This window comes from Corvus cornix, chromosome 6 (genome assembly GCF_000738735.6).
Source record: "Corvus cornix cornix isolate S_Up_H32 chromosome 6, ASM73873v5, whole genome shotgun sequence".
Classification (NCBI taxonomy): Eukaryota; Metazoa; Chordata; class Aves; order Passeriformes; family Corvidae; genus Corvus; species Corvus cornix.
This window is the reverse complement of record NC_046336.1, coordinates 7,259,761-7,284,765: the sequence shown is the minus strand read 5'-3', so window position 1 is coordinate 7,284,765 and position 25,005 is coordinate 7,259,761. Positions and strand designations below refer to the sequence as shown.

Below are 25,005 nucleotides of genomic sequence, written 5' to 3'. Positions count from 1 at the left end.
TTATTTAAGGTGAACATACCAAAGCATGGAAATAATTATGCTATCAGAATAACTAAAAAAACCATAGATGGGAATATTTCTGATTACTGGACCTTTCTGTACACCTGATTTGCACGTGCCATTCTTTGACTGGCTGCTCTTTCTAGTTATTTGTATTTTCTTAGTATTTCTTTTGGTTTTAGATCAGAAGTTATTTCTCATCATTAAAGTAGGACATTTGTGTCTTTAAAAGGAAAGAGGAGAAGAAACAGATACAGAAATTAGTCTTTCATCACTCATTTCCCACATTTCCAGGAGGAACTGGGTACTGGAGGGTGCTGTTTGGTATTGAGCAACTTGAAGTCCTTAGCTCTGCTTCAGGGACTTTACCTTCATCCTTGTTTCTATCTCTGTGTTTGAGATTCAGTTCTACCTGCCAACGACACCTACTGAAACTGCAGCAGACACAAGGCAGAAGTGTTCTGCCTTGGCTTTTCTTCATAAAACTTGGCAACCTGCATGTAGTTAGGCAATTGTATAAATTATGCCTGTTTTCACTGAAGTTTTATCCTTCTGTACCATCTATCAAACCGAATTTGTTCTTGAAGTGAATATGAATTAACTGCATAGAAAGCATTGCCCCTGCCCTGGACAGCAGTTGACTAAAACCTCACCCAGACTTCAGAGAGCCATCCAACGTGCTTGTTTTCCATGACTATTCAACCCAGCAGGCACTTTCCTACTTGGTTCTGTCTGCTCTGCACTGGACACATCGTAATTCTTGAATTTCTGGTTGCATGGTGGCTCAATTTTAAGGAAAAGGATGAAGCTTGTTCCTTTTTAGGTAGACCATGAGCCCTCACTGTTCTGATGTCTATCACTATGTGCCCTGTTAAGAAGTTTGTCCCCATGTTTCTTATTAGCTCCCTAAAACATCTCCCCAGAGCCTTCCCTTCTCCAGACTGAACAACCACAACTCTTGCAGCCTCTCCTCACAGGAGAGGTGTTCCATCTCTCTGGTAATTTTTGTGGCCCTCCTCTGAATCCACTCTAACAGGTCCATGTCCTTTCTGTGCTGAAGAAAAGCCATCTTATTTTCCCCCCTGCAGATTGTGAGAGGCAGTTTCTGGTTTTCCACCGATTGTTCAGGAAGGTGTGAGAGTACTTACAGGCAGACTGGATCACTTTGGTGTGTGTAACTCAAATTTTCAAATAAACCATGAGGAGGCTGGTTAGGAAGCTATAGGGTGTGGATTCCATTCACTGGCTTTAGCAAAGCAGAGGTAGAAACGTTGTGTAAGGTGTTAATTGCTGTAATAATCTGAAGAATTATCTTTTCATAACAGGAAAAACAGCAAAATACTGGAACTTGAAAAATGAGTGAGCTCAGTCAGGGTTTACAGCCCAATGGTGTGATTCTTTAATGGTACTGAAAGAACCTTCTCCTTGGACAATTTCTTTTGGAAATCAAAAGATTATGAATGGTACACTGCCATAAACTAAACACTGCAGTAAAGTAGAAGTTAAAAAGGCAGTTAGACTGCAGTGAAACTGGGAAGAACAGTAAGTTTGTATCAGGGCTATCTCTAAAAAATCAGCAGTATTTGTGGTATGTGATCACTTCCAGATATAAATGTAGAGTGCTTTACAAATCTATTAGAGCTTCCTATAACAAAGACTGTAAAACATTATTGCTCATTAGTGTGAAGCAGTAAAGTTTTTAACAGATATGTAAGGAATAAAACTTTCCCTTTTTTTCATCTTTGGTATACATTCATCTTATTAGAATTTTACTTAAAGTAGAATTTTGCCTTTCCGAGTGCCATTCCTTGTACTATATCCTTGGCAAAATGACCTTTTCTTATCTTTATTATCCAGCTTTCAGTAAGAAACTGGAAAGTTTATAGAGGTACTTGTTGTCATCTTCTTGTCTCAACTGTTTAGGCCTTTAAAATGATGTATAGATATTGAACCAACTGGATTTAATAAATAGTTATTCTTTTCTACAAACAGTGGTTATTAAAGGAAAAGTCACTGGGCTGTTGGAAAAGTAGGCAAGCAATTTATTTTATATTGAGAAAATTTTCAAGTTGTAGGAATCAGAAGGAATAAAATATACCCTTCTGAACATGTTTAAATGTCATTTTATGTGCAGAAAAGAGCATTATTCAATGACTCATAAACAAAATTTATGTTTTGCAACACCAAGCACACAAGTGCAGGATGATCTTTAAGACCACCACTAAATATATCAAGAGTCATTGACATGACTTTGGCAATGAGATTCAGTGACATCATTTCCCTCTGGGCATATGGATGCTGTAAAGCGTGTCTTTCTTCATTTATTTTTCACTAAGGAAATCTTGAAATTATAATTAAAAAAATATTACCATTTTCTTATAAATTGAGACAAACATAAAATAATATCCAAAGCCAACTGTCATGTACTTCTCTGTACCTTCAGGCATTGATCACGAATGTAATTCAAATAACATTCTCTCATCACTCACTTGTTGAACTCAAGATGGAGTTGCACCAGATCCAAATGCAGCACAATATAGATCTACCAGTGTACCATTAAAAGGAAGGTAGTGAAAAACTCTACTTACTCTGATGGATTTATTGAAGAATAGTGGATTTGTATGTATGGTCAAATACAGAGTAATGCAGAAATATACTTCTTTAAAATTTAAAAAATGTTTTCATTATCTCATTTCCTGGTGTAATTACATGGTAGAAGTGCTACAGTCTGAATATTTAATTTTCTTTTTCTCCAAAGTAGTTACAGCATCTCCTTCTATCCTATTAGAACATTTTCATGGACAATATTCATTGAAATAAGAGCAATGTGCAGCGTGTTTTGATCTAACAACAGTTTATAACCAGTTTGCAACTACTCTGCAAAATGAATAGCTAAAGAAGTATTTAAATAAACTAACCCAGGTGTCTGTCTCATTAGTGACTTTTAATTTTGTGAAGATGTAATAGTTCAAGGTGAAAAGGAAGTAAGAGAACTGAAAGGATACTCAAACAGTGTAGGTACGCATGCACTACATATAGCCACCAACATCCACAACTGGGAATGTCAGAAATCCAGTGCATTTAGTGTGTGATGTCATGCTTTGGGGTTTTTCTTTTACATTTGGGCTTGAATTTATGTGAGAGGGCAAAGTCAGAGAAACTTGTCTAGGATTTGGGATAAAGGATGGGGCGGGGGGGACCGGGGGGGGGTGTGAAAGTCTGCAGACCAGCTAGTATTTCAGTAACATTATTGACCTAATCCAAAAAAACTTATATATCTTGTAATACTTGGAATTAGGTTTGTTCCACTACTGTGCAAGATGAGGAAAAAAAAAAACTAGAAAAAGGTTTGATTACAGACTTTAGGCAGTGTTTTAGATGTGCCATCTTAGCCTGAGTATCTTGAGGATAAGGTCTAAAACCTTGAATTTATATTCTTTAGAAAGCCAGCACAGAAAGCAAAGGGTAGAGCCGATGTTTTTGCAGCAATCTCTATAATAGCCATTGCTGCTGGGGTGTGCTGTATTACTCTGTTTCAGACACTTTTTCAAAGGGCTTAAAATGTCCAAGTGTATCATAGAACCAAAGCCGCCCTTAAGAGGTGAAAGTAGTGCAATCAACTCATTACGTGGGACAACAATTTTAAATCAGCTGAGAAAGTCAGAAAGCATTATTCAGAAGTGGTTAATGAGAGCTGAGACTGAAGGAGAAATTCAAAAGCTCTTCTCTACAATGGGTTATAATTGATCATTGCTTGGTACATCTGTGTAATTGTAGGGTCTTCCACGTGCTTCCCCATGCTCACCTGGCTTGTCCCTTTTTAACTAACCAGCTTTTCTCTAGCAGGCAGATCTTCTCCAAACACCATTCTGTTCTAACATTATGATCATTAAGTTTGTTGCAAGGTGAGCACTTCTGACAGACAAATGCAGCTATTTGTTAGCTGAGTATTTGCAGCACTAGAGATCGTCTTCTCATCAGCTGTTTTAGAGACTTTACATTAATAGGACCAAGGAGCTGATCCTTGTTAGGAGAGCTCATGTTAAGCTGACATTCAGTATTTTCACTTACTGAATTTGAATTAGGCACTAAATCTAATCTTTAGAACATAGCATCCATCATGAGCAATAGAATCCTAGATAATTTAGGTTAGAAGGAGCCTTCTGTAGTCCTACATCAGTCAAAGAGACTGGGGATAAACCAAACCCTTGAGCAGAGTCAAGCCACATTTGGTGAAATTCTTTAGGGGCCTGTTTGATGGTGTTTTGAATATTAGTAAGGAAGCTGATTCTGCAAACTCACTGGGTCCTGGTCAAATGTTTGACTTCTCTCACTGTGAAAAGCCTTTCCTAATATCTCATCAAAGAATCTCCCTTCCTTGAATTGCTTTCTACTGCCCACTTTCTTATCCTTGTGAGAAAAGGATGGAATTATCAGAGTCAGCAAAAGGTCCCAGCTTAGGTTTGTCCTTTTAAGACTGAACAAATCCTTTACTGTCAGACTTTTCTTCTAATGCCTAAGCCACCTCTGTCTCACTGTTTTGTTTGCAAAGATATAATGGAAGATTTTTCTGAGAGTCTTGCTCAAGTCAAGGTTAACACCATCCAGCCTTGTCTTCCTCTGAGTCTGTCATACCATTACCAAAATTAACCAGGTTGGTGAGGCAAACATTTTCTTTCATAAATCTGTGCTGGCTTATTCCTCGTCAAAGTTTTGTCCTTCACATGCCTGGACAGGGCTTTTAGGGGGATTTCCTTCATAGTCTTCTCAGGGATGGTGGGGAGCAGGTTAGGTTAAGCAGTCTGAGTTTTCCCAGGTCTTCCTTCTTGCCCTTCTTAAAGATGTGTGTAACCCTTTTCTTTTTATAGAGATCAGGAATTTCCCTTAATTGCCACAACCAGTCAAAGATGTCAGCATTTTCTCAATGACATTGCTCAGTTCCCAGTATCCCATCTGTTCCTGGGGAGTCATCTATATCCAATTTAAGTGGTTCCCCAACTCATTATTTCTCTACTGACTCAACCAAATGTAAAACATGAGCAAGCCCCAAAATCTATGTTGCTCAGGATTTTAGGTTTTTTGTGTGTGTGGAAAATGTTGGATATAAAGTTCTTGCAAGAACTGGAGAAGTTTTGATGTTAATTTAATCAAAGAACTGCTGTAAAGGCACTTCCTTCAGTAGCATCATGTAAGAGTGCTCAGTGTCTGTTTTTCTGCTGATACTGGTAAGAAATATTTCCCAAGTCTTTCTCTTATGCCAGTCCCTAAATTCCTTTCATTTTTTCCTGGCCTTTATGTTTTAGTAGTTGAAATGTGTACCTTCATATGTTATACACAGTGGTTTTTAAAAAATGCGTTTAAATTTTGGCAGTGCATCAGCAGTAACAAAACACAGTTGGGAATTATGAGTTATTTGTATGGTGAGAGAAATACAAAAGTTTGGGGTGGGGTTTTTTTATGTGTTTGTTTTTTGTTTTGTTTTGTTTTTGTTTTATAAGCTTTGTGGTAAATTAGGCACAGTTCAAAATAGCACTAACCCAGAAAAGTTTACTGAAGCTTAGACCACAATAAACATCAAATTTGCACAAGAACTTTGTGTGAAGAGCAATAGTTGACTATGGAAAGCATCCTGGACCTGGGATTTTTTTTTTTTTTAAAGCAGGGTGCCTTGGCTGGAGTTCAGTTTAAAGATAAGGGGAACTACACTTAAGCTGCTTTCTATACTGTACCAATTGTCAATGCTATTTTAGTTCTTCAAAGAAGAAACAAAAGACAAGGTAGAATTTAGATGCCTATTTCAAAAAGTAAATGACAATATTTTTTTTCCTACCTCGGATTTTGTTGTATTGTTTCTTCCTTTTTTCTTCTTTCTTGGTAACATGTCAATTATAATCTTATTTGTATTTGATGGCTGCATTTTAAGAGAGCCCAGTGTTAAAAATCATCTATTTTTAGGGCACGCCAGTATTTCTTTGCTAGTACCTTCTCTGAAATAGCCTTTCCACTCTTCTTAATTGTAATAAAATTTTATTTAAATAGATGGTACCTCCTTTTTGGAATAGTTGCATTCATTTGACTAATTAAAAAGTCTCAACCCCATCATAAAGGCATTGTCTTCTTTCAGTGATTTATTGACTGTCCATGAGATTCTATAGACTGTGTATTTTAAGTGAACAGGTGTGCTAACAAATATAATTAATACATATACACAGCTGAATAACATGAGCTGTATCTTAGTAATGGCTCTGGTTGTCTACCAGAGATGATGGAATTGCGAACTCCCAGGTATTGTAGAGTGAATGATCCCAAAAAGCCTTCTCCTAAGCATGTTAGATCACTAAAGCATATGAGCAGAAGAGTCAGTGTGATAAAAATATGCTTTATTTGCTTTCACAACAGATGTGGTTATGGAGTCTGAGCTCTGGTTTAGCAGTATACTTCTAATCAACATCTCTTCATTTCAACTCTTCCAACAGATAAGCCATATTCAACGAAAACCTTTGCAATATATTAACTTGTAGTTGTAAATAATGTAATGCATGTCCCAATCTTTCAAGCATGTTCACATGCAGTCCTGTCCTTTGGAGTAAAATTCAGAACAGTTTTATAGTTGGTTGTACTATGATGGAATTTACAAACAGAACTACCTGTGTGATTGTTGTATCTGTTTTTTGGAAGAAAACCCTTGAATATGTGATATAAAATGGCTTTTGAAATTGGAGAAGTGGCTATCTTGGAAAGTGAATCCCCGGTGTTGTATAGAAATACTTGAACCTACAAACTGAGAAACTGTCCTCTGTTTGTGACCTGATGTTACTAGTGCAGATACTGATCTACTTCTGTAGACATTTTAATCCACAATGAATGTGACAATGAAGTTATTAAGCATTAGTATTGGTACCCTGTTCCTCAACTGGAAGTGTCAGTTGAGACAGCACATTAATAATTATGAGATACATAGTGAATCTTCCAAAATCTGTATTCAGAAATTCCCTGTCACTAATTTAATGCAATCATAAGCAACTTGAAGTCAATGTGACACAAGAAATTATACTCAAATTTCTCATCTCTAATGAATGACAGTAATTAGCCATATTTCAAGGAAAAGATAATATATCACAGATAAGGAAGTTCATATTTCATAAAGTGTCCATTACCAGAGATGTAGGGCCAAATGAACTCTTATGTTACACTCCTATACGAGCTCTTCTGTCACAGAATATAATATTAAAATGATGGTTCTAAAGTAAGTTTTAAGATGGAGAAAACTTTTGAAAATTGATGGCTTTAGTCAACAGTAGTATTTATTATTACAAGGACTAATGGAATACTCATGGGAATTAAAGAAAGGCAGTTTGGTTCACCTCTGGTCATTTCCACAGTAACTCAAACAGTGTCAGCTTTATCTTTTTAAAAAGGCTAAAAATAAAACAATTGTTCTCAGGTATGTAAAAGTCCTTTGCTGCTTATAAAACCTAACATGCATCACTGACCCTGTGATATGGGGGCCTTGGAAATGATCTGTGCAATGGGGATGAGGCTTCCCACATTGAGTGGAGATCCAGATCTTTCCCTTCCATGTTACAGTGGTCTGAGGTTCCAGTAGGATGTAGCTGATTGATACCAGAAGTTAAATCATCCCAGTCTCTAAAACTGGGTGTATTGGGTAAATAAAAATGTTTCAATTTACCCACCATAAAGAAAAGGGTGAAAAGTTGTGAAATGGTGAGTGATGGAGTGGGTAAAATCTGTGACTTAATCCAAATCCTGCCCATTGCAGGAGCTGCAGTAACATATAGAGGAAACTACTGCAAAGCAGCAGGAAGGGGAACCTCAAAGTACCCACCCTTTATGCAAAGTGTTCCCGTGCGACCACAAAACGTGTGTAAGATGGGGGAGTGAGAAAGGTGGTGCCTGTTGGAGGGGATGGAGCCTAAGAAGGCTGTGGAGCAGCTTTTGTTACAGTGCTGGGAACCTGCACACGGGTGAGGCGTACTGTGGATGAAGTCTACAGCTGCAAAGGGCTGTCAGCTTGAAAAAGGTGGACGCAAACCAGGTTGTGCTGCTTTGTGCAGGAGGGAGGAAAGACACAATGTAGACTTGTTCATAGGAAAACCAAAGTGTGACCCTGTTTAATTTCTCATGTGAAAATGTAACGCTCAGTTTATGATTTTGTGTTCAAACTCTCAACTAAAAGGCAGAATTAGTGCATACCTGCCTATGTTCAATAGCATCTTACTGAAAACAGTCATGCCTATGATTTTTGCATGTAGTGCTTTAACAATTGTTTGCTAGGAATCTCACACTTAAGTAGAATAAAGGGGGAAGAATATCAATACTTCTAGTATTCTGAAATCTCTTGAAGTTCGTAAGACTTTGTTACTGACTCTGAGGAGAAAACTCAACTTTTTTTTGAAGTATTTTTCAATCTGTTTGCATGAAGATTATCTGTAGAGTCTTCTCTAGAAATAAAGGTTTCTTATAAAAATTAATGCATGAAATTTACTAATTTCCTCATAAATTGCAATGCTGTTTAAACAGACGTATTTGAAAAGACGTAGCTTTTCATCAGCAGTACTTGAAACGGAGTCATAGGTATTTTTACACGTGACACATTCAGATTCAAAGCAGCAATTTCAAAGGAATAAAAGATATTCTGTGGAGTGGAACAAATATTCCTGCTGTATGAACACTATCTGAAGCATCCCATTGATGTGTTTCCATGTTCAGAGAAAATGAACACTGTTATACTTCATGTTTCCTTCCTTATAATATGAAGCTGAGTTATCACTGTTCTAAGGGTGTGGCTCCAAAAGTGTTTGAAATTCTTGCATCGCTTCAGATTGTCTAAAGTGTCATAATGAACAAAGTGAGGTTATTCCAGCATTATCTGAGAGTAATTTTTATAAATTGAAAAGTGTCTGTGGGGTATGGAGTCAGGCTCTCTGAAGTGTGAATGTGCTTTTGCTGATTTATAGTTTTGCATAATTTAAGTCTTAAAATCTGTACAATGAAGATGAGAACCTTTGAGGGAAAGCAAATTTAGTATTTCAGTAGCCTTGTAGCTATTGAAAACAGTCCATAGTAAATGATGTTTATTTCATATTTAGGTTTAGAAATGCTTCTTATGTATTAGTAGATATCCATCCCCCTTTTACACACAGAAAAACTGACAGAGAAAAATTGGAAGCAAGCCCAGGTTTTTTTGCTCCTTATCCAGTGACCAACTCATAAATGACAGTATTTATATTGGTCCTTTCCATCTTCAATCTAGATATAGCTTTCAGCATAAGAGAGGCAATAAAATATAACCCAGTAATTACCACAGCTTTTCCTAAAAATACAAGGCTTAACTAGAGCTCATTCAGAAATACGTTGTCAACTTCAAAACACAAAATGAAGTGTTGGGATAAATTTCTCCCAGAAGATTTTGCTATTGTAATGCCTGTTGCTGTACTAATCCATTTTTAGATGCCTGACTCAGAACTGAATCCAGAGGCATGTGTGGAGCAGAGCCAACAGGGAATACTGAAAAAGGATGGCTCTTCAAAAGTACCTCAAACACCGCAGAAAGCTGATTCTGTCAAGTCAGGATTTACATCTAAAAATGATCTCCTGGAGTTGTGCTCGTGCTTCTGCTCTCAAATAACAGAGGGCTGCTGCATTTGTACTTTGTGCAGTAGTTCAGTGCCTCAGACAGTCACTGAAAATAGAGGAGATGGGTGTTCCAGGCCCTCAGCAGCCAGCAGTGAGAGAATCATTCCTGTGACCTGAATGTGAGGCTGTAGGGTGCTCTTGTCATTTGCTGCCGTAACTGTGACTCTGCTGTTGTGGAGAAAAGGGTTCTTGAACTCAACAAATTTGGTGGAAAAATGACCTGTGACCTCAGGTGCTGTCCTGGGAGACAGAAGTTGGGGATGGCTTTTATAATCTCTGCACTGAGTGATGTCCAAGCCTTTAATCCAGTTGTACTGAAGTCATGTGTAGTTCATGAATTGCCCTTCAACTCGGAATCAAAAACTTTGTCTCTCTCTAGAAATATCATAAAAATAGGTTACAAAACTGTACTTTGGCCAGGCCTAATTAATCCTGAATTTTTCATTGTTCCATAGGAAACTTCAGCAGAAGAATGTTTACTTTCGTTGTCCTGCATGTACTTCTGTAGGAGATAAACACTGAAGTCATTAACTCTGTTTAGACTGCAATAAATTCTGAATATATGAAAGTTTCTTTGTGTACCAACAGGAATTTATTTGGTTTTGGACTTAGATATCAGTAAAATAACAGTTGTTTGCTTTTTGGTTTTTTTTGTTGTTGTTGGGGCTTTTTTGTTTGTGTGTTTTTGTCAGGTTTTTTGGGGGGGAGGGGAAGAAGAGTGGAGGAACAGGCACCAGAATTATCTCAGTTCTACACATCTTCAGTCAGATTGACTCTTCTGGATGTGGATCTACAGTCTTCCCATGGTTAATGTGTTTAAAATCATGCCTTAACTTGAGCTATGACAAATTTAAGAGCCACTTAAAGTTGTCTTGCCTTCATCCATTAAAGTGGTCTCAGAGTCTTGTGCTTTTATTCGTACTTGTAGATTTTGATTTAATAGTCTCTTATAAGTTTTTCAGTAAAGCAAATAGAGTTCTTGACACTTCAAAGCATATTTCCAGACCCCAGTTTATTGTGGAGCTCTTCTCTGAATGCGCTGCAGTTCTCCATTTTTTGTCTCCCTTTTGTGATCCAGGACTGGTACCAAAGGATGAATCTGAGAGTTGATCATAAACTGGGGTGGTTTTTCTAATGCTTCATTCTTGGTAAGGTTCTGGTTAAAAATGAACATAATCTTAAAAATGCTGTGTAAAAGCATCCCTGCACTTGTCTCCTACTGTTTTCCAGTTTCCCCTTAAGAATGAATGGATTTTGTGTTTAGGTAGGACCTTGCATTCAGGTGTCTTGTGGTGCATAAATTTTCCTTAACATTGTCTTGTACATAATGTCCATCAATGGTAAATAACAATTCCATACAGATCAATGTCGTTTATAATCTGAAAGCTTTGTTAGAAAGACTTTGTTCCCACGTAATGATTAAAGTAATGGGTTGTATGGGCTCAAGTATCAGTTTTTATAGGATGACAATAGAAATAGTAGCTGATACTTCATCATAAATACAATTTTTTACATCCTGCCTGTATTTTGATGTATACTCCTACTTGGATCAGTCAATTTGGTGCTGAACTGAAAGTAAGATCCACTCGTAGGTTTTCAGTCATGTGCTAGTTCCTTGCAACCTTGAAATACAACCTTTTTTGTTCTAATGGAAAACTTTTGTAGTTCTAATTTTGTAGGAGTTTAACTAATGAAGTATGGCCATATTTCTTTACAGAAAATTTCTTCAAAACCATTTCAAAGCTGAGGCATTACATAGTTTTTACTAAGTTCCCAACATACTGAGGGGGTCGGCAGTACATTTTAAATCTATCAAACTATTATCTTGGTTTACTGAATATAGATAATTTTCTTTTAACTTCTTTTGTGTGTTTATAAATTTATAAGCTTTTAACTGAGCCTCTTGCTAGAAGGAAAATGTCAAATACCATATTTCCCCCTGCCTTTCAGCTATCAAACTCTTGCTGACAGGTGGGAATAACCATTTGATTCATGTCAGCACAGATTTGTGAGGTGTTAGCTTGGGCAATGATACTAAATTAAATTTCTGATTACCTCCTCATTTGTGTCAGTGTAGCTGTGAATCCAGAAAATCCATTTATTGTTCTTGAGAAGGGAAATATCAGACATATAGAAGAGTTTTGAGTTGAAGTAAAATGTCACATTATTAGTCTGACTTGAAGCTAAAGTTAAAATGCTTCCTCACTTATGAAGAGGTTTTGAGTGATATCTAATAAACAGTGGTGCTGCTGTAGTGCTGGTTATGTGCTGTTCAATTTTTAACTAGGTTGGTCAACAGCTGTGTTCAGCCTGCAGCCTCTTCCCAGTGGAAGCTCAGTCTGTAGCTCTAGGACAGGCTTAGTCCATGGATTACTTTTTGCTAACAGAAATGATTTATGGAAGCTCCCATAAGGAGAAAAGTCATGAGGAAAAGCATAGACAGCTTTTCATGCTGTAAGAGAGAAGATAGGAAGTAAGAGTCTGACCTATTTTCGAGATGGCGTTTCAAAGCTTTTGCTGTTGGCCTTTTTATTTTATTAAAGAAGTTCTTGTTACTAAAGTTGGAAAGGCTTTCTAAATATTTTGGTTTATTGCTGCTTGTTTGCAAGTGTGGTTGATTTTCCTTGAAGTCACAGATTATAGGAGAGTGTTAATACATAGTTATTTTGAAATATGAAGTGATCTGCCTTGACTAATGAGCACACTGCAAATTAGCGTGAGGTTCCTGCATTAAGTGCATGAAACTGGCAGGAGCCTTTACACTCAGTAGTGTTTGACAGCTGTGAGTGCAAGGTGGTGGGTTCTGCCAGATACCTATTGCAGGTGTGCTGGAACATTGATTTGTTCCAATCCTTGTTTGCAAAGTAAAGAAAAAAAGGCTGATAGTATCTTGATCTGCAGGAATGTACATCTACAGTGGTAGGTATGGACTGACATGGTTCCTGCATGTGTAAAGCTTTTTGCAGAATAATAAACTCTTACATTATTACCCCATCTCACTTTTTCATTTTAATGTAACTGTATGTTTTTACCCAGGTATTGTAACTGAAGTTCAGCGACTGTCAAAAATCTGGAAGGGGAAGGTCTTTCCATAAGATTATTAAATTGTTTCTAGCTGACAGCTTCCTCAGAGCCTTTAAGAAATTGATATTTTGCATAATTTTTCAAAGGCTCCAAGTAGGCTGCTTTTTGCTCAACTTTCCTTATTCCCAGTTGCCATCAAATAACCTAGAAGACTTCAGTGAGCACAGGATGAACTAAACCCCTCCCTTGGCCCAAGCCAGAGGACTTCTGTGTCCTTTCAGTCTGCTGTGAACCTTCTCTATGTTTTCCTCTTCAGCATCTGGACATCAAACTGTCCAGATGTGCTGAAGCGTATTAAAGTACTTCCACAGAGTGTTTTGGCTGAGTCAGCCAGAAGCAACAGAGGACACTGCATTTATCCCAGTGTTATTAAAAGCACAGAATCAGGTCTAATACTGCAGCAGTAGGAAGGCATTTGTAATGAAACATGCTTCCAGTGGGAAGAATAGGGTGTCTGGTGGTGAATAAAATTGCTAAATATTTTCCAAGTAGTCAATGGCAAAATTGAGTTACAGTCTGCTTTAAATTATTTACAGAAGAATTTAAATTTGCAAACTTATTACAGCAAGCTGCTGCTTTTAACAACCCTCAAGTTCTTGAAAATCCAATGCTAAAATGAGTTATTACAAGTGAGTTAGCTGTCTGAAATTAAATTAGGTGATAAACAATCCATTTCTCTGCGGTAAATTGGCATTCATGACAACTAGTTCTAGTATGCACCTGAACCCATTATTCTTGGCACTTCATGAAGTTGCAATTGATAGCAATTTGTATTGACAGACTCTTATTGAATATAATTCTCAACAGAAACTAGCTAATCAATTAATTAATCCTAGTGTTACTCAAGTTTGCTTTTAGGTTGCTCCATCATTCAGAAAATTAACTGTTAACATTGTTTACAATTAATATAACTTAAACACTTTAGTTTTCATTGGCTGAATTACCAAGCGGAGACTAATTAAGTAAGCATTAAAGCTTTCTGAATTACTAGCAAAACTGAAAATTATGCATGCTAAATTGAAAAACATACAACAAAAACGGATTCTATAATGCATATCATTATGCAGGATTTCAAAACAGAATGTCTAGTCTTGCATTTCCTCTTGAACGCTGCTTGGGTGCACGAGCAAAGTCCTATCCTCTTCTGAAGAGACTTCAGGGAGTAATCATCAACAGTATTATGATGAAAAGCAGCATCAGATCATGTTCTTCTAAGGGTATCTAATAATTGTTTGCATCTTCCCTCACATTTAAATAAGCCTTTCTTAGAATTCAAAACTGCAAAGGAGCAAATCCATCCCACTGCCCGATCATTGTGGACAGATGGTCTAAGAATGTGGCTGTAGTGGCAGTGCAGAGAATGCCAGAATTCATCAGCTTGGAGCACCCTTCGGGTCAGAAGGGCTTCCCTGGAGAGTGAGAGTCTGCTCATGTGCCTCTGACTGCAGTATCAGAGCCTACATTAACTATTTTGATTTGCATTGACAAAAAGTTAATTGCATGCTATTAAACCCTTAAATTCCATTAGATGAACTCTTGTCTTATTAAACATGAGTCCTGGCCCAGAGTCCTACTGTGCCCATGTAAACACAGCATTCCTCTTGCAAATTAGGAGAATGGCCCAGACCACCTTTATATGAATAATGGCCTTTTTTTGTGGAAAGAATGAGAACTTGCAGCTTCTGAGAGAAGTTTAAAAAACTAATATTACTCTTGTCTAGGTGGCAATCAGGAGCACTATGTGTTTTATTTAGGTCCATTAATAACATTTGGGTACAATTCTGTTTACCTCTGGTTTTCTTCAGCAGTTTGTACTGAGTGTCCTGGTTTTGGAAGCTTTTTTCAAATATTCTAATGATGTATGATGTGGGGAAGGTACCTCTTTACTTGGGCACTGAATAACTGAATATAGTACAAGAATTTTATCAGTGAAATAAGACAATTTTCATCTTATGAGCCATGGTTTCAGGGAGGTAGAAGGCACACAGAAGTCATCCAAATGCCTGCTTGCTTTTTGTAGAACTGGCTGGAGGAGAAGCTGGAAGGAAACCTGGGCTGTGTATGTGAGCAAGAGGTGCTGTGGTAGTTGAGCTGCCTTGGAAGGAATACCCCAAGTGTCTTTTTCTCTGTTGCTTCCTTTCCTTAGAAACAATCAGGGATTCTCTCAAAAATCACTTCCATTGTCTCCTAATTACTGTCTACTAGATTGAGCCTGAGAGATGTCGGACGCATCTCTTTGATATACTAATATAATATACTAATGATATACTAATATAATATTAAGGTAGAGGATTTTTTATTTTCTAGAAGATAATTTATTCTAAATGGGAATCTGACCTGTGGGGATGGATGAAGCCTAACATGAAATGTTACAAAATGTCTCGTGCATACTTTTTTCAGACCTCTTTTAACACAGGAGGAGTAGGATGTGATCAATCAGTTTAGATACCAAAGAATTTGATTGGGATACTCAATTTTACTATAATAGCCTAATCTAAAATACTCAGTCCTTTTCAGCTCTTCTGTACTCTTTCAAAATTGTTCCTAACAAGGCCAATCTCTAAAAATGGGGCATTTGAGACAAGTTAATGATGCTACAGCTATTCAAGATAATCATTACCTAAGAGGAGCAGTCGCTGCCTAAGCACAAGGCTGGATACAGCGAATAGTATGAAAAGTGTTCTCTAGCAACTTGGAGGGACTTGAAAAGGAAGAGATATTTGCCATTTGAGGAGATGTGCAGTTAGACAAAATCACAGGTTTAAAATAACTCCCAACTTCAATGTAGAAAGAAATACAAAATGAAGGAGGTTAGCCTAGTTTTCAAGTTCCCTTTTGCTTAGATTCTGCATCAAGTTAAACTCCAGGAATTGGGACTTACCTTATTCTGACTTAATTTCACTTTCAACATCAATTCTTTGATATTTTTATCAGTGCTTATTCCATGAAGTTTGTTCTAAGACAATCTCGTAACACTGATTCCCTCACCTTCTCTCAAAATTTTTCATGGAATTAAATGCTTGCCTTTAAGTTACCAAGTGTGATGGTACAGTGCTGTATTGAAATATTTATCCTGCATAACTTCCTGTGGAAGTTTGACTTGCCTTACTGATAAATTAGATTTAAGTGCCCAGTGTGACCATTAGCAATTTCTCTGCAATTATGTGAAAATTTAAAATAACATGAGGAAAGGAGGCATTCAGGTTCTTTAGTATGTCAAGGGAGGTTTGTGTACAAAATGGAAGTGCTGAAAACAAGATTTCTCTACTAAACTGGGAAAAAAAAAAGAAAATATTTTAAATTCAGTCAATTTCTGTTCTTTGTCAACAATCTAATCACTTCAATATTTAACTGAATCTGGTGTTCTTTTTGGAAGGGAGGGGGAATGTATCTGAATATGGGTAGATAGGGGTAAACTGGCTGGGGTTTTTGCTTTGTTTTGCTTTTTGTTGTTGTTTTTAAAGAACACCACCCCAAACTTTCTAGCCTGAACTTGAGAAAGCAAATGCTGTCAACTTCTGTTGCTTTTCCAGTAGATGGTCTAACCCAACTCCAGCCTGCCACGGAGAAGGCATGTCCCTGAGATGTTCTTTGGCACAATTTTGCCCATCTTTACCTGTTGCCAAATCTCAATTCCGCTTTGGGAGAGGAAGCAGCAGTATTGGAATATCTTTGCGAATCTCTTTCATCCTGGCAAAGAGACACAGTTGACTCCATTAGTGATAAACATTAGAACACTGTGTGCTTTTTACTTCAGAAGCTTTTGGCCTTCAAGGTTGCATATTTATTTCTAATCAATTAAGAAAAAATGAAAGAAACAGGAAAAGTCATATATATTGCATGCAGAGATGATATCATAAGTTATTGTGCCTTTTATTTACTAGAGTATTTGAAATACATGTACAAAGACACAAAGCTTGCTGCCATTTATCATTCACTGGCAAATTAGTCTGTGCAAATAAAGTAACTGGGGGAAAGCAATTTGATGGACAGGGAAGAATCCAGCTAAAAGTGACTTGGGGAAAAAATTATTTACTGCTAACAAAGATGATTTTTTGGTTCTTTTTCTTAATTGTGGCTCAAGTTTTGTGATGCACAGCATCACAAATGGCAAATCTACCACCTAAAATGTTGGCACTGGGAGCCATCAGACTGGTGACTGGGGGAAGGCATTGAATAAAAATAGCATTGAGAGCAGTAGATTATCTTAATAAAAGCATATGCTTTCATAAGTAAAGTTAGGTCTTCTGCTTTGAATTAAGTTAGTGCTTGCAAGGTCACTGACCCCCTGCTAAGTGAAAATGTTCTGCCTTGTGTTATGTGCCCATTCCTGAGCAGACCTGTCTGTTCAGGATGAAAGGATAGGTGGGTACCTTAAAGTGTGCAACACCTTCCTTAGTTCCTTGTTTTATTTCATGTTCTTGTATTTAAGCCAGATCAGAATCTGACTCCAAATTTTCACCTGACTTAAATGAAGAATGATTTTCTCCCGCTCCAACAGTGCTATATAAGCACAAACATTTTCAAGCAAGAGCATTCTCAAAGTATAGAACTACTTTCTTCTTCCTTTATGTTGTGTTATCTGACCTTTCGTTGGCATGCCAGTTTAATTAATGGTGCATAATTGCATCCCACTGCTGACAAAAAGCTGCAATGTTGTTTGCTTTTGTTAGTCAGGGCCAATTATCTGTAAAGTCACCCTTTTGAATTTTCTACAATCAATCATCACCAGTGTATGTAAAAAAAAAAAAAAGCTATTTCATCAAAAGGTGGATTTCTCTCACCCCACAGTTGTGTACATAAATACAGCAGTGTCCTTTCTGTCATCTTTTTTTACCTCAAGGAAGTGATGATTGACAAAGACTCACTCGAGTAGGGTTCTGAGTCTTCCTAGAAAAACTTTTCTCTAAAAGTTTGAAATTTGAAACTACCACTAGGTGAGTTTCTTCTTTTAATGAAGGTATTTCTCAGTGGGAAAAATGTCCTGTGTTGCTATGAGAACTTGAAGGTTAGAAGGGACTCCCTGAAGGTCAGGAGCAATCCCAGCTGCTCTCTGGGACTGCAGTGAACTTTTTGTCCCTCTCTGCAGGTACTGACTCTCATTTTTGATGGAAACCTAAATTTCTTCTGGATGTTAGAATTTGACTTTATCTTTAAACTAGTGCATATCAAGCCTTTTTACTCAAGAAACAGTGAGCACTTCCTAGCCCAAAAAGCTTGATGCAAGATAAGGAAAATGTATTCCTTCTATTACATAGTTTACTCATAAACTGCTATTCTTAACAGATCATCTTGATTTTGAGTTGCTTTCATTTACATTCAAATTTAAAAAAAAGTTACTTAAGTGGGTAGATAATTGTAACTCTAATGCTGTTGATATCATTCCTAGATGTACATCTGTATAAGATTTGGCAGTTCTTTCCCTTTAAAAACAGCATTTCTCTTTATTTGTTTCAGTGTTATCTGTTTGAAGATAAAGAGCTGAAAAGAAAAAGCTACAGATAAAGAAAACCTTGGACTTTAGAAAAGCTGAGCATTATTAGTGAAGTGGATGATATGCTAGAAGTGGTCTTTTAAAAATAATTCTGTATCTGTATTTTGTGCAGGGCAAAATATAGAATGCCTTAAAGTACAGCTGCAGAAATGTTAGATCTTAATGAAAGTGTTGGGAAGACTTCTACAGTCACTGTCAGTCAGTCTGTGACCTGCTCAGATTCGAAGCAGAGCAAAGATCACAATTGATCATCCATCCTTGAAATGAATACAGTAAATTCAGGAGTGGGATGTGACCTAGTGAGGGAATTGTGGTACTTTTGTTCTTTTTAAATAAAAGTGAGCAATATAATCTGACTACAAGTAAGATCTATACCCCTCAGCAGAAGAACACATCAAAGCTTTTTATGGGTAGTACAGTTAATTGGACTATTCTAAAAATCTGTATCTCAATCTACAGGCAAGTTGTCCTTTAACTATATAAGTGGTGAAAAGCATAAGTTTGGGTATCTGATCCTGTGTAAAACATTTGTAGGTTCCTTAACTACTGAAAAAAACCTTAATGGAAGTTCATTTAAGCAACAGAGAACTGGGGTGTTTAAATTGCTCATCACATGGGAGCAGTAAGAGGACTCCCATTATCAGCCTGCTTGCAAAACCGCTTGCGTGCTCTCCTTCACTTCCTCTTCCTATACCTGTCTAACACTTGGATGGATGTTGCACTTGTGAGCCATGGGGTGAGAGCAGAGGGCAGAAGGGTGTCTGGCAGTTCAGTAACGTGAACTGTGCAAATAAGGTCACTTATTTGTGGTGCTGTGACATCTTGTGAAAGAGTAATCAAAGCCTCTGCTGCTCTTAACCAAATATGACAACAGGCAAATGTCCCAATGTGGAAAATGCTGGAGTCAAAGCAAGGCCTTAGAGCAGGTCAATTATTTCAATTATCTGGAATTCATGATGAAAAACAGCAGCAGCCTTCAGGAAATATGCAAGAGTCTGGCAACTGCTTGATCAGTTATGACAGTCGCTGCCAAATATCATGTCCCATCAGGTTTTTGCAAAGGGAAAGCCTGGAACAGGTGAAATATTTTAGTTCCCTCTGCTCCATCACTGCACAGTTCTGAGGAGATCTAACAGGCTGTATGACATCACATGGCAATAAGTACTCTCAGGATAGGCAGAGGGGGAGTGCCTGGAGCAGATGGATTGCTTCAGTTATTTGGGTGCCTTGATGAATAAGAACTTCAACTGCCATCAGCAGATCCTGTGGCAGGCGAGTAATAACTGCACTGCCATGGCATAACTTTAAAATCCGGTGTGGTTTAAGTATTTCAACAGCTGTAAAACTCAGATTTGTCTTAGCACTGGCTCGACCCACAGCCATCCCCAGTGCTGAGGGGGGAACACTGAGAAAATTGTTTGTGAATGCTTCCAAGTACTTCATGGTATTTCATGGTTTGTTTTCACACTGCAGAGAGAACATTGACCCAGCACCAAGCTTGCTGTTGGCACTTTTTGATTTTATTGTTTTTCAGGAGTCAGCTGGGGAAAACTAAGGACTATTTAATGCCAGTGCCAGGACAGAAAGCAATAGCTTAGATCTGGTTATGAATAAATTTAGGAAGGCCTCAGCATCCAAAAAAAAATTTCTTAATTGTATAATATACTAGGTCCAAGATTTGATAGGCCTGAAATTTGTTGGGAAAAAATTTATAGCACACCCTCTCATTTTGCCTTCAGTCTTCCTTCAGCCTGTTGCTAACACAGTCTACTTTAATTTCTCTTTTTACATTTATCTTGATGTTAAAACAAGCTTATGATTTTTGGTTTTACAAGAAGATACATGGTACCTTATATCACTATCCCCTTTTAGCTAAAAGTTTTTTATTGACTCTGGTGCACAGATATCTAGTTTACACATTAAAAGCTAAAGAACAAAGGACACTGAAGAATTAAGAAACTTTAAACAAAGAGTTGTTTTTGCAAACCAAATCCCATTTGAGTTTTATCAGATTTAAAATCTGATATCTGCTTTGGTTGGGCCTTGAAGGCAGAATAGAGAGTCAATAGGAAGCTTCTGTTTGAGCTAATATGACTTGTTAACATCTTTCAAAAAGTTAATGCTAGAAAAGATTTGATTTCTGAACCCTTCAGTGCCTTTAAATTCACCTCAGCACCTTTTTCCTCCCCATCATCTTGCTTTAACACAATGAGGACTATTGATTACATTCCATTTAAAGAAAAAGTAATCCTCATAAATATCCTTTATCTGATCTGTTTATTTCCCATTGCAGGGGAAATGGCTTCTAATTTGAGATCAAGAAATGACTTTTGATAGGAACAAATATCACAAACTGATGCAGAAATTTGTGCTCTTTCTCAATTTCCTACTGATTTGAAACCTGCAAAGTACCAAACACTTGTCACTGCTGGTCATTTCCATCCAAAATTGTCTGAAAGTTACTGAGACAACCTTCCTGCCTGCCTTTACGTCTTCAGTGTATGAGTGGAATTTCAATGGCATTCATGTGGTCACTGCTTGAGACCAGCTTTCCTTTTTTTGCTTCCCTTCCTTTAATATTCTGACCAAACAGTGTTAACTCAGAATAGCTCAAAATCAGGTATAGATTTAAGCTTTTACACAGTCTGCTCTTCTATTCAGATCAGGTTTGTGTCTGCCCCTGTGAGTCAGAATGCTAATAGTTATACAGCTGCCTTAAAAATTGAAGACTTTAAAATATTAGGGTTGAATTATACTTTTTCTCACTTGTGATTCACTTAGCTAAGACAGGAGCATGTTTCATGCCTTTCCTGTAACCATCAAAACTTGAAATTTGCTTTGGAGTGAGGAGTTTTTTTTATGGAAGTCCTTCAGAAGCTGTAGATACAGTAGTAATAAAACTAATTATTTCAAGTCTCCTAATAAAAAACTGACAGCACTGCTTTTTAGGAGAAAGTTTTGTGGTGTTTTGTTGTTTTTTTGGTTTTTTAAATTATGCTGAAGATTGACTCTCCTCTAGTTAAGTCTTTTCATACTGTTAGAACAAAGCATGATTGACCCTTCAGAAACAGTTTGTGACCAAGTCTGGCAGGGGGGTGCAATAGCAGAAGCTTGGTAATATCCAAAAAAGAAGAAATAAAACTGAAGTTACAATGGCTTTGGGTGAAAGAGGGATAGGAAGAGAAGTGGTGAATAAAAAATAATAAAGCAAAGAAATGGAAGTGACTGTGGGGAATTAGGCTGAAAAGGATCAGGAGATCCAGAACGGGCAGAGAGACTCTGGAGACCAAAACAGAGTTGTGAATGATGCAGAGAGGAAGGCAAAGATTAAAATCTTAAAGGGGCTGATGGAATTGAAAAGAAGAGTAGTAGGGAGCAGCTACCTGAAGTGAAAAACAACAGAAGATACTTGGACAGAAGGAAGAAAGGAAGAGGTGAAGAGATGACTCTGGGAAAATATTTTTTAAAAAGGACAGAAAGGATTGAGAAACTTCATACATATAAGAAAAGAAGTTGGAGGAAATGTGAGCTAGATGATGTGGAATAATAATGGACAAGTTAAAAAATGGTATTTGTTTGAAACCAAGATTAGCTGACACCTTTTCTATTTTAGACAATCACAAGTTACAATTGCACGGATTTTTGCTTTGTGTTCTATGGCATTATCATGCCCCATTAAATAGCTGTCTTGTTTCCTCTCAGAGGAAACTTTGCTTCTCCCTTCTCCAGTAAAGCGATTTAAGTGGATACAGAACCTCCTCATATTCTTGAGTTTTATATTCAAAGTACTTTGTACTTGTGTAATATATAGATATATCTTGTATCACAATGTTTATTCCCTTAGAAATATTGTCCTAGGAAAGCTAATGGGTAATGTTTTTAACCAGCTGTCAGCACAGGGGAAAAATACTGTGTTTATGTGTGTGGTTTTCCAGAAAGCCTATTTCACCTTGGAAACCTTTAGCTAGAGAGTTGACCAAAACTTAAACTCCAAAAACCGTAGAAAAATGTTTCAATGTGCTGTGGTTTTAATTGAAATACCTCAGAATCGATTTTGCTCCTTTGACTCAATGCTCTCATACAGTGGTCCTAGAGATAAAGCCATTGAAGATTGTATTTGAAGGAATGAAGATAGTTTTTATTGGTGTTCTTTTAGGATCGGCCACAAGGACTGAATAATGCTCCCAAAGAAATACGTTTGGATGAAGATGACTGAACATGCAGATCCAAAGGCCTTTTATGATATGGTGAACCTTTGGCCTTGGATGAAGAATGTTCTTGGATGAAAGAACTCCAGCTGAAAGACTTTGTCTTTGCCTTTTGCCTTGAGAATTGCAAAGATATGAAAGACATAAAGGAAGCAAAGATTTGCAGCTGAATTCTTGCAGGGTGCAGTTAAGTGGCTGACACTGGCACGCAGCCAGCCTGCCTCAGTACTGTGGAATGTCATGTGCTTGTACCCCTTACCAGTCTCCTGGGACTCCCCAAAAGCCTCACACACATTTTTATATTTTTCTGCTTTCTATTTGCAAATTATATTAGCAAATTTTAATTACATAGTTTCTGCAATGATGTTAGCACCTCTGGGGTTTCTGTATGTCATTTGTAGCTCTAAAACGCAGAAAATACTTATTTATGCTTGTTTCATCAGATTATACCATGCTTGTACCTGCACCTGGACAGGCAGTTAACTAATAATCTTAGCTTTTCTTCATGGTTAATGACTTGCCAAAGTTTAAAATGGCAAGAGTTCACTACCTGAGTCAATGAGCTGACATTCACAATATGGTCAGCCACGGCTGCCTGGGCATTCAAACAGATTTCTTCCTTGAACCTCTGTGTTAAGTCAATAGGAGGATATCTTTGTACATTTCCCGACTAAATATTCAATACTTGAAACATTTAATTATTTCACCTCTTGAAGTGTCCTTATTTTCACTTTATAACAAATTGCAGCTCTGCTAGACCAGTTATGTTTAATATCTCAGAATGACTTGAATCACGGTGTTTGCTAAGGTTGACCTTCAAAGTGTGTCTGCATAAAGACACGTTGCCTGACCACATTGGTTACCTGAGTAATTCTGCTAATGTGTAAAAAGGCAATTACTGCATACAGAGAAATACTGTACCAAACTTAAAGGACTCACTTTTGCCTTTGTCTCTCCTTGTATCAATCCACATGAAGAGAGGTTTAGTGATTGTCCCTGTCCTGGGTAGAGTTATGTAGTTCTCCTGTTTTCATACCAACACCCTCATCATAGTACCTTTTGTGCCAACTTGGCTTGCTTAGTAGATCTGCAAGAATTTACAGTATCTGTGTTCTAAATGTGACCCCAAGCCCATGTAGTCACCATGCTTCTCAAACGACAGACCTGAACAGAAACTCTTTCATTAAAAAAAAATGCATCCTCCTGCAGGGTAGCTTAGGTGCACCTAAACTTCCCAGATGAGGATATATTAATTCTCCTAAACATGCTCTGCAACTTAGGGTCTTTCTTAATCAGTTTTTTTTTTTCCTTCCCCTCCCAGCTTTACAAATGCAATTCTAAAAGCTGGTTTTAGCCAAGCAGACTTCCATGTGATGATATGGACAGCTGCTTCTTAACAACCCTTAGCTTTTTACCTGAAGAACTGGGAGACAACAGCCTGTCTGCAACTGGTGGCTTTGCTTGCTTTTCTCCTTGTGTCTCCCTGTGTCTCCTCCTCTCCACTCTTATCTGGTCTTCACTGTTCATACAAATTGTGCATGGCTACTGGAGATTCCAGTTAGCGCAGGTTCTCTTTGCTGGGCTGATTAATACAAAATGATTCCTGCTGAGGTTTATATGTGTGTATTTGTGTGCAAATTATTAACATAAACTGCTACCAACTTGTAAAAATGCATTGAGACTATTGGAATGTGTGCATACATAAAGAAAACTAGAACATAGGATATCTAGGTGCTGGACAGTTAAACTCCATTGTTTATCATTGGTTATTAATGTACCGATGCTGTTTTGTTACTGATCTAATAAAAGAAACCCTTACCAATGCTTTGCTATTGAGTAGTGTGTATGGCAAAGAGGCCCGGGGTATTTCTCAAATAGGAGACAAAACACCAGAAGATATGTCTGGCTTGACCAAAGCAATGTGTTTTTACAGTGATCATGCCCAAAATCAGATAAAGTTAGTCATGGCTTAACTTGAATTATCTATGTAACTTAAATTCTCCTCTCCATTGCCCACCATTAAAATTGAGCAGCATTTCTGATTTTGAAAATTTCTTCTGTGTCAGATAATATTTTTATGTGACTGTGCAGCTTTTCCTAAGATTGGGGCTTCTTCTCTTTCTGGGTCAGCAGGGGAGTATTTGCTCTCTTTACAGAGTTATTTTCCATGTAGTTATAGTAAACACTTTGCTGAAGTGTTTATAAAGCAGAGAAGTTTGCTGGTCAGGTATGTGGCTTTCAGTCCAGCTTAGTGCTTTACTCTCCTGATCCTGGAGCTACCATGCTCTGTTAAAAATCTGTTGCTGCTCCCAAGAGGTGAATAACAGTCAGAATTAGACTACAAGATGTTTCCTTTTTTCACGTGTTTTCCAGATATTCCTCATATCCACTTTTTTCCACCTTGTTTTAAGCATCAGTAGTACTGTTGTGTTGGCAAAATTGGGCTTTGTGTCCATCTCCTTGGTCGCTTCTGTAGCGTTGTCTCACTTGGATAGAAATTCCCATGCTTATTTACTACTCCACATAACTAAGAGTACTGTAAATCCATTATACAATTCTGAA

At 37.5% G+C, this 25,005-nt stretch overlaps 1 protein-coding gene across 4 annotated transcripts in view; it reads left to right on the top strand.

Moving 5' to 3' along the window:
• Positions 1-25,005, top strand: part of ATRNL1 (attractin like 1) — a 440,327-nt gene that overhangs the window by 330,326 nt on the left and 84,996 nt on the right. The window contains exon 28 of one of the 4 annotated variants that reach the window (XM_039554023.1): positions 22,392-24,268. The exons of the other annotated variants lie outside the window; for them this stretch is intronic. Coding sequence (XP_039409957.1) covers positions 22,392-22,451 — 60 coding nt within the window. The 3' untranslated portion in view covers positions 22,452-24,268. Of the gene's footprint in view, positions 1-22,391; positions 24,269-25,005 lie in introns of those variants that run through there. 4 annotated transcript variants of the gene reach the window in all.